Source organism: Pristis pectinata, chromosome 14 (assembly GCF_009764475.1).
Source record: "Pristis pectinata isolate sPriPec2 chromosome 14, sPriPec2.1.pri, whole genome shotgun sequence".
Lineage (NCBI taxonomy): Eukaryota > Metazoa > Chordata > Chondrichthyes > Rhinopristiformes > Pristidae > Pristis > Pristis pectinata.
The window spans coordinates 25951661-25962251 of NC_067418.1; the positions used below are offsets into that span (position 1 = coordinate 25951661).

General features: G+C 39.3%; 1 protein-coding gene across 7 annotated transcripts in view; it reads left to right on the forward strand.

Annotated features, from left to right (window-relative positions):
- wu:fa25f02 (uncharacterized protein C11orf24 homolog) overlaps positions 1-10167 on the forward strand; it is a 48943-nt gene extending 38776 nt beyond the window's left edge. For 6 of the 7 annotated variants that reach the window (XM_052028888.1, XM_052028893.1, XM_052028890.1 and 3 more), the window contains 3 exons: positions 3892-4131; positions 7933-8055; positions 8571-10167. In XM_052028888.1, coding sequence (XP_051884848.1) covers positions 3975-4131; positions 7933-8055; positions 8571-9544 — 1254 coding nt within the window. In that variant the 5' untranslated portion in view covers positions 3892-3974 and the 3' untranslated portion in view covers positions 9545-10167. Of the gene's footprint in view, positions 1-3754; positions 3800-3891; positions 4132-7932; positions 8056-8570 lie in introns of those variants that run through there. The other variant, XM_052028892.1, reaches the window with a different exon arrangement.
- The last annotated feature ends 424 nt before the right edge of the window (positions 10168-10591 follow it).

Consider the following 10591-nt stretch of genomic DNA (forward strand, 5'->3'; position numbering starts at 1 on the left):
GTTCCTTCACCCTACCATTCCTTCTCTGCCTCACCGGGACAAATTTATCCCTAGCATCCTGCAAAAGATTCCTGAACATCGACCACATCTCTATAGTACATTTCCCTTCAAAAATATCACCCCAGTTTACACTCCTAAGTTTTTGCCTTACAGCCTCATAATTCACCTTCCCCCAATTAAATATCTTCCCGTCCTCTTTGCTCCTATCCCTGTCCATGACAATTCTAAAGGTTATGAAGCAATGGTCACTGTCCCCCAAATGCTCACCCACCGAGAGATCTGTCACCTGACCTGGTTCATTATCTAAAACTAGATCTAAGATGGCATTCCTTCTAGTCGGCCTGTCAACATACTGTGTCAGGAATCCGTCCTGGACACACTTAACAAACTGCGCCCCGTCTAAACCTTTGGCACTAAGTAGGTGCCAATCAATATTTGGATAGTTGAAGTCTCTCATTATAATAACACTGTTATTTTTGCATCTGTCCAAAAATTGCCTCCCAGTTTGCTCCTCAGTATCCCTACTGCTACCTGGGGGCCTATAGAATACTCCCAGGAGGGTAACTGCCCCTTCCTTGTTCCTAACTTCCACCCATATTGACTCTAGAGAGGATCCTTCTACATTATGTACCCTTTCTTCAGCTGTAACCGTGTCCCTGACCAGTATCGCCACCCCTCCTCCTCTTCTCCCCCCTCCCTATCCCTTTTAAAGCACTGAAAACCAGGAATATTCAATATCCATTCCTACCCTGATGTCAGCCATGTCTCTGTGATGGCCACAATATTGCAGTCCCATGTACTTATCCAAGCTCTCAGTTCATCTCCCTTATTCCTGATGCTTCTTGCATTCAAGTAAATGCACTTTAGCTCCTCCACCTTACTACTTTTGTAGCCTGTACTCTGCTTCTCCTTCCTCAAAGCCTCTCCACCTGTTAGATCTGACTTTTCCCCATGCCCTTCTTCCTCTGACCTTCTCCTCCGGTTCCCTTCCCCCTCGCAATCTAGTTTGTGGAGAGAATACAAATAGGATCAATGATTAATGTAAATGGGTGGTTTACAATGGGTGTAGACTCAGTGGCCTAAGGGTCTGTTTCCTTCATGCTGTATCTCTATGACTAGAGCCATAAGGTCCACAAGATTTCTGCAGAGCAATCATTCCAGTTTGAACTTCAGTATTTTGTGTCTGAAGTCAGAAGTGTATCTAACCAACATTTAGACTCAATAAATTGCATAATGGCTTGCAGTGCTTGATTTTTTGTGTTCTTGATCTTGAGTTTTGAGTCTGCTTGAAATTTAAACCCTGTCTACAGCATCATTTGACTGTTTGTGTCAGTTCCCAACAGCATGAATGGGTGAATTGTTGCAAAGAAATGGCTGTGTTTCCAATGAAATGAGGCAGTTCTGATATAAAGGAAGGAGCTGTTTCATGTTGTTATGACCACTTTGGTTAAGCTCACATCCTGGAACTAAATTTTTCCAGTTAAAGCTGTGCATCCATAGCATCCATCCTTAAAGAACCTTTGGTGATGAAGAATATTTTTTCTTATGTTACCACTGAAAACTGAATTTGAATCCCATTAAGGAATGAAGGACAGCAGCAGCAGCACCCTGACCACATCAATCTCCACTAAGATCTCCCATGCATTCTCTGGCGGATGCTGATGTTCCTTCCAGTTTAATATGGTGAAGAACAAGGCTGATGCAGGTCATCGTTACAGCAGGAAATGAAATTTATTCTAACGGGTTTAATCATATTGGGTTGTTTTCCTTCCATTCTCATCAACAACACTTGAATTTGTATAGAGCCTTAAACATTAGAAAATGTCCAAATGACTATTATAAAACTACCAGCTAATCAAGGAAATTAGGACGAGTGAACAGAAATGAAAGTTCAGCATGATAGGGTTTAAGGACTATCACAGAGGAAAAGGGCAGAGAAGTTTTGGAAGGGAGTTTCATAGTTCATGTTTTCAAACATAGACTTGAAGATTGATGCAATAATTCAATCTATTGCATCAATGCACATAGTTAGTATTGCTGTTGAGTCACTCTTAGCTATAGTTCCTCATCTTCAGTGGTTTTAAAAATTAAACATTGTCCAAATACCAACAAGAATGCAGGGTAAGTTAGGATATGGGCAGCAGAGTTTTGATTAAGTTGAAATTTATAGAAGGTATAAGGTGCAGACCAGACAGAAGAACATAGGAGCAATCCTGTCTCGAAGTAACAGCAGCGTGGATGAAAGTTTCAGCTGCTGAGGAACTGAGTCAAGGTGGAGAAAACCATCATCACAGAGGTGGAAGTTGGTTATAGAAAAGTTCTTGGGTCAGATACTCAGCCTGGGGTCACTTAGAAGGCCAAGGTTGGGGTCAGTTTAAGATAGTGGTCAGGGAGGGGATATGTCATCAATAAGAGCACAGAGTTTATGGTAAGAACTCGAGAAAGTGGCTACAGTTTTCCTGAAATTCCGCCGATTTAGTACTAGATCTGAACTATCAACCAGAGCAGTCACTCATTCTCCTATCACATCTTTGCATCATGTTGTTTTGGGAAAAATACACTTTCCATCCCTAAGATGGAGAAAAGATGGAGAAAACAAAGAGAACCAACCAGTATTGGAAGTTGTTTTCCTGTGAGATATGATGTTTAATAGAAAGACATGTTGAGGTTATTTAAAGAAGCAAAGCTGACTTTTCGAAAGGTTGTAATTGGAACTGGAACCTTCTTGTCGAGGGCACTCTTGAATCCTACACAGTTGGAAAGTTTAACATGAGCTCTGCAACACTGAATTAAAGTACTGATTGTAACAGTTGCATTTATCTTTAAAAATAGCAAAGTCAAATATCATCGTGTGCTCAAAGCTTCAGAAACAGAGTTAAGCATTGTTCTTGTTTTCTCCTGTCACTACCACCCCATCCCCCACCACCACTCCCACTCTCTGCTCCATACAATTTCCCTGCAGGAATAGACAGTCACTAATATTATTATACCCTTTAGCAAACATCTTAAGGATGCATTGATTCACTTGTTTTGTTTACTTTTTTCTCTGTATGAAAGCATTAAGCCTTCGTACCTCTCTTCAACAATATTCCCAAGACTGGAAACTGACATGAGATTATTGGTATAAACTGCAGCAAAATTCTATTACATGGATAGTGTAATTGCTGAGTCAGCCCTAGCTACAACCTTTCACCTTCAGCTGTTTTAAGAATTAAACATTATCCCCCTTAATTCTAAATACTAATAATTGTACAGGGCAGAAAAAATAGCTTGATATGAATGTGGTTAATACCTTTACAAATACAAGGAAAATAAAAACACAAGAATCAGAAGTAGGTCATAAGCCCTTGAGCCTTTTTATCATTTAGTACCTTATTCATTTAAAGGATGTGGTGTTGCTGGAAATGTTAACATTTATTGCCCATCCATAATTGCCTTGAGATAAAATTCTTCCTCAACCCTTCTTTTCTGATTGATCTCCATGTTCCTTAACTGATTGCTGTTTGATATAAGCCTGCTCCTGATGCTGTACAAATTTTGTGTTTCCAGTGGTTGTAATTTTTTTATTCATCTTGTGAAAATAATGGATTCTACTTAGGGCTGGACCCTCCATGGAAAGATTTTTTTTGGTGATGGGTGTATTTCACTTTTGGAGGTCTAATTATACTCAGAGCTTTTCCATTACCCTCAAGCTTTGTTGCCAAGCAGTTTCCAATGCCTAGTAACAGCACTGGAATTATATTACTAAACCAGAGTCAAGGCCCGAATGAGGATAAGCTTGTGAGACTGACTGGAGATGGTAATTATGCACCATGGGTTTCTTAATGCAATACTGTATCAAAGAAAAGAAAGTAACAGTACATTTAATTATTTTTATATTTCTCTTTTCAGGTTCAGCAAAAAGCAAACATTGAATCAATTGACCTGTGATCACTTAATACTGCAGTTCTGGCCATAAGGAATTTTCCTCAAAAATGTGGACTCTTGGTTTGTTTCTTTATGTGTCAATTTCCTTTTTAACTAAGACCTCAATGCAAAATTTGCAAGATAATGGAATCAAAGTGCTAAAACTCCTACGTGTCAGCAGTGCAGAAGAATGTAATCAAACTTGTGACTCTGTAACAGACCAAGGTAAAGTATATCAATGTGCATATATACTATGTACACGGTTTATCAGACAGATATAATGGCTGAGACACTCCCCTTTAGCAAAAGTCTCTCAAAATCTGCAAATATATTGAATGTAAGTGGTATGCAGGATGTGCTTTGTAGTGCTGTTATCTATCCTTTTTTTTAAACGTATGAGATCTCAACAGTGAGTTTCAAACCAGCTGAGTGTTAACATAAGAGCATTTATCAAGAAGAATTTTTTTTATATAATAGGGAGTGACTAGCCAAGAGGCATTACCAGAATTTTGCAAGCAAGAGGAAAAGGGTCTATGAATGTTCTTCCCACTGTCGCTATTTTGTGAACCTCTGAAGCATCCTCCCAGGACAACTCTCTATTTGCTTAGCCTGTTACTTTTATGTCACAGCAAATTTTGATAGTTCAAATCCAAATCTTACCCCAAGAGTACACCATAATCCAAGGAACATTAAGCTTAACCCATCTATTAATGAACTACTTGTGGGTAGTACTAATAACATTTATAATAAGCTTGCTGTGTCATACCTAATTGAAAATGCATATAAAGCATGTGATAATAAAACTGCCTTATGATTATTTTAAACTTTTATAAACCCAAAGGGGATTCTTTGTAGAATTATTCAGAAAATGCAATTACATTTGAGTTATTTTGGGATATTTTTACCTGAAACCTTTGTGAAAAGGCTGCTGGCTTTTTTGGTACCAAATCCATCATCCTACACATTCACTCCCTCCACCATTAATGCACCATGCCGGGTGTGTGTATCACCTGCAAAACGCACTGCTGATACTTGCCAACTTTCATTGATACCAGTTCCCATATCTTTGATCTGTACAACAGGAAGGATAAAGGCAGTAGGCACATGGGAACACCACCTCTTGTACGGTCCCCTCCCAGATGCCATTTTAGCCTGATTTGGAAAGATACAGCCATTCCTTCATTACTGTTGGACTAAATCCTGTAACTGCCTTTCCTACAATACGGTGGGAGAAGCTTCGCCAGATGGAATGCTGCTTTAAGGAAGTGGCTTCAAGGCCTTTTTGGGATAGGCAATAAATACTGTCCTTGCCAACAGCAGCCACATCTGCTAATAGTTAAAAGTAAAATCACTTGCTAATGCTAATATCACATTTCCCTCCCAAAAGGCTCAAATGTAGAACTTTTTTTTATTAATTACTTAAGCAAATAATAAAACGTTTACCAGCAGAACCCCTATAGCAATGCTCATAATAAGTTCAAGAATGCATTTCCTCTTATATAATAGACAATGTAAGGTGTAGTACTTCCTGCTTCATATATATCCAACACAAAACGTTATCATTGTTTATTTTTGGTGGTTGAATAGTGGAATTGTGATTTTGTTATGGATTATCATTGGAGTGAAAGTGATATTTTTGAACTATAATCTGGATTATACATGGAAACTATAAACCAGTAGAGGTGATTATTGATTAAAAGCAGACTTAGATCTGCAGTTTATGTTGAAGGCCAGAACACAGAAGAAAATCCTGCAGTGGGTTGGCTGGTGATCCCATGCATCTGCTGCTCTTGTCCTTGTAGGCAGTGGTTGCAGAGTTGGGGTATGCTTTTCTAGTAATCTAGCCATATTTTAGAGATGCCAGTAGTGGTGGAGAGAATACAAATTTAGAGTGGTGCTTAGAGCACCAGTCAAGTGGGCTGCTTCAGTCTTGTTGGAGCTGCATTTGACCTGAGATATGAAGTGTATTGCGCACACACTTGTGCCTTGCGAATGGTGGAAAGGCTTTGGGATGTCACTCACTGCAGGATAGCTAGCTCAGATCTGCTCTTTTATCCATGGTATTTGTACAGCCAATTGAGCTTCTGGTCAGTGGAGTCTCCTTGGATATTGCTGGGGAACTGGGCACTGTTAATGCCTTTGTATATTAAGGGTAGGTGGTTTAACCTCGCCTTGTTAGAGATGGCCATTTTTGTGATGCAACTGTTACTTGCCATTTGTCAGCCCATTCCTGAATGTTGTGTAGGTCTTGCTGTGTGCAGGCATGGACTGTTTCATATCCTGAGGAGATGTCCTGGGTAAACATCGTGCAGTCATCAACGGACTTCAGCACTTGTGAGCTTACGATGGAAGGGAATTCATTGGTGAAATAGCTAAAGGAACTCCTACAGTGATATCCTGGGGCAGGATGATTGAATTCCAACAGCCACAACCACCTTCCTTTGTGCATTGTATACTCCACTGTTTTTCCTTTGCCCTTCGACTTCAGTTTCAACTTGTGAAACAGTCAGTCAAATGGTGCCTTGATATTAAAGGCAGTCCCTTTCATTTTGCTTCTGAAATTAGCTCTTAGTTCCATGGTTAGACCTAGAGCAAAGTGATCCTGGAAAAATCCAGTCTAGGCATCAGAGTAGACGATTGGTGAGTAAGTATTCCCTGATAGCACTATTGATTTCATATAGTTTGACTGGGTGATAATTAACCCTATTAGATTTGCCCTGCATTTATTGGACAGAATGCACATGAATAATATTTGACATTAACAGTACTTACATCTACCTTGCATTGTTTTGGAACAGCTTGTCTAGAACCACAGCAAGCTCTGGAGTGTTAATGTTAAGTATTACACCTGGGATGATCTGCTCCCATAACCTTCGCTGCATGCAATCCTATAGTGATGCAGCACAGAAACAGGCCCTTCGGCTCACCACATCCATGTCAATCTTTTTGCCCATCAACATGAATCCCATTTGCCCACATTAGCATTATATTCTTCTATGCTTTGTCTATTTGAGTGTCTATTGAAATGCCTCTTAAACAAATTGTATCTGATTTCACTACCACCTTTGGCAGTGCATTCGAGACATCAACCACTCTCTGTGTAAATAAAAACTTACCCCTCAGATTCTGTTTAAAACTTCTTTGTCACTGTGACAGTGCAAGTGGCCACTGACCAATAGTTCAGAGAGGGAGTGAGATGGCGAATTAAAGTGGCAAGCAATGAGAAGCTCAGGGCCACTCCTGCAGACTGAATGTGTGCTCCGCAAGGTGGTCACCCAGTCTGCATATGATTTCTCCAATGTAGAAGAGACCACATCATAAAAAGACAAGTGTTGCGGAGGGAATGGTCCCTGTGAGGTGCTGAAAGGGGAGATATGGAGAAGATGTTTCTGGTGGTGGAATCTCTTTGAAGGTGGCAGAAATTGTGGAGAATGTTCTGTTGAATGTGGAGGCTGGTAGGATATCCTGGAAGGGTTGAGAGCAGACATGCGGTAATTGGATGAGATGCAATCAAGGGCTTTATTAACAATAGTAGAGGAGAAATTGCAGTGCAGGAAGAAGGAACCCCTGGACCATTTTCTTTGCATCTCCCTGCACCATTCTTCCATTCCCACCACCCAGCCCCTTTTTTTTAATGGCACTTTCCCATGCAACCACAGGCAATGCAGCAGTTGTCCTTTCACCTCTTCCCACCATGCAGGGACCCAAACAGTCTCTCCAGGTGAAGCAGTGATTCACTTGTACTACTTCCAATCTAGGGCACCGCATTTGGGGTTCACGTTGTGGTCTCCTCTACCTTGAAGAAACCAAATGCAGATCAGGTGACTACTTTGTGGAGCACCTGCGTTCAGTCCACAGGGGCGACCCTGAGCTTTTGGTTGCCTGATATTTTAATTCCCCATCCCACTCTGACCTATCCATCTGTGGCCTTCTTTGTTGTTACAGAACACACACAAATATTTTAAGGATATGTGTGACTGACTATGCAGATGACACTTAGGTTTTTAAAAATTTTTTTTGTTGTAGGTGGCTTGGAGTGCAATTGGGTGGTGATTGAAGAAAATCAAAATCTCTGTTTTCATTTGTACTGTCTGGATATCTCTATCTGTAAAGGAGCAACTGTGGAAGATGTTAAAGCTTTGCAAATAGGTAGGTGCAGATTCTGTTTACTTTCTAAGGATGCACTCACTACTCCTCCAATGCCATGCAAGATGATTTTCAAAGCCAGATAATCTGCTGGCATTTTTTTTCCACTTTATCAGCATGTCCTTTTGACTGTAAATGACTTCCATGGAAGTTGAGGCCTCCAGAATAATTTGAAGTTTTTTAATGTTTCTTTATGAAGTTAATTGTATTTGTATATTTTTATGTTCTGACTGTCATGGATATAATTCCCTTGACAGAGATGAGAATTCCACTGTCAAGGCCAATCAGAAGATAATTAGACTACCTCACACCTAAGCGGAAATATTTTTTCTGCTTTGAAATGTTACAATGATGCATTTAGTAAGAATCGTTCCTTTTTTTCTGTTTATGTGGATTGTGTTGAAGGATTTGAACCGTCAGGCAGATATAATGTGTGACATTCCAAACATAATTATCATGTGCCATTTTTAAGATGGCTGGATTCACCATGTTTTCAAGTTTTTTTGTTTGTTTTCTAGGAGAAGGTTCACCAGTCAAGAATTTGCACCCTGTACAAAAGGAAGTAAGAGATACCCATTCAGTTTACAGTAGTGCATCAACTTTTAATATGTTGTCATCAGACAGTAATACAAGCATGTCTGCAACAGTTTCAACAGCTGTCACCAATTCAAGTACAGAGTCAAATGAAGTTTCCAGCACAGACACCATTAATGCTACAGCTACAGCATCAACACCAAGCAAACAATTCATTGGTACTTCTGGTTCTATTTCTAGTACTTCAGCCACCTTACCGGCTCTAACCATGGTGACAGCAACATCGCCAACAAGTAACTCAAAAATGATCACCACTGAAGTGACATCAATAACTACAGCATCAACAAAAGTCAGTAAGCAGCATACCACTGTTAATTTAACGGGATTGTCCACCACCCATGAAAGTACTGCATCAATTGTACACAGTCAACAGACTACATCAGTTCCAGCAAATTCGAGCAAAATTGTATCAACTATGGCACCTAATAGTATTTCAAAGGATTCTACAACTTCCCTTCAGTCTAACCCAATTAGTACAAAACTGTTGAGTTCCACGCCAAAAACAACTCAGTCTTCGACCTCACAGCTAACCACTGTTACCCCAACAAAAGTGTCTACAACAAAGCTAATCCTAGAGACAACAACAAGGCAGAAACAAACTCGAACCGATGCAAGCACAATCACTGGAGGAGTGTCACAGTCACCAAAAATAAAAAGCAGAACTACAGTTGCATTTAATGATGAGAAGAATTATGTCTTTCCTTCAGTGCCTGCTGGAGCTCTAATCAAATATTTAGCTGACACAAGCTCATTAATGGCTATTCTAATATTTGGACTGTTGTTTTTCTTAGTGAGTATTATATTATTTGCACATAAAGCATTTGAAAGCTATAAAAGGAAAGATTATGTGCAGGTGGATTATCTAATAAATGGAATGTATGCAGATTCAGATATGTAAGAAAAAAGAAACGTGAAGAATATAGGAAACATAACACTCTGCTGTTGTAATAATGGGACTGTTTCTTTCATTAAACTAAGCACATTCTATAAACTACAATGCAGATCATCTGCAATGTGCCATAAGTCAAACAGTACTGCCTTGTTCTGGAACTTCTAAAGAGTGTTCGGAGGATGTCAATTGAGATATCATTGTGAATTTCTGATATTATAATTAACATCAATGTAATTATTTTGTGAGCTGCACTATTTAGCTCTAACTAGCTTGCAACAAAAAAAATTCTCCTTAGGCCACTGTTTAAAACAAAGTCACTTTGGTGTATTTTTGATTCAGAGGGAATTTTGCAATAAAATAAGTTTTCAATGAGGACAATTCAGTAATCTCAACCTTTCGAGCAATACAGTTGCTAAAATCGTGCCATTGAACACAAAGCCATGTTCTATAGTTGCAATGTACCACTATGCAGTTTCTTGCCTTAAAATTTAATTTTTTTTATCCTATATTTCTGAAATTTAAATCTGTTTGGGAGGTGCTTCTGTATAATTTTATGAGATACCTGGCATTACTTCATCATATCACTATTAAACTGGTTCCAGTGTATTCATTACTGAAACACTATTGTATCTTCCTGTGAACGCTCTGCTTTTTTATACTGCATTGCTCTTTTATTGGAAAAATGAATAGTAAACAAAATAAGCACAAAGTTCACATGCAACACTTCAATGTGGATCTTTCACTTAGTATATGGTAGTATTAAAAACAACTCAGTCACTCTATCCACATCTGTTAACAGACCAAGATGAATGTCAATTCTTTCTCTCACTTGCACTAAATCCCAAGATGCAGAAAATGTGTTGCGCACTGAGCTACAACAGAAGACATTGGAAAACTATTTGTGTTCTGAAGCTAAGACTATTTTTTCCTATTAATCTCTAAGGTGAATGCCAGCACTTGGATCAGAATAAATTAACAATCAGCTTTGCGAGATTCAACAAACACTGTTAATTCCTCTCAGTGTAGCAGTAGTTGGGCTTGGGTCTGCCAAGG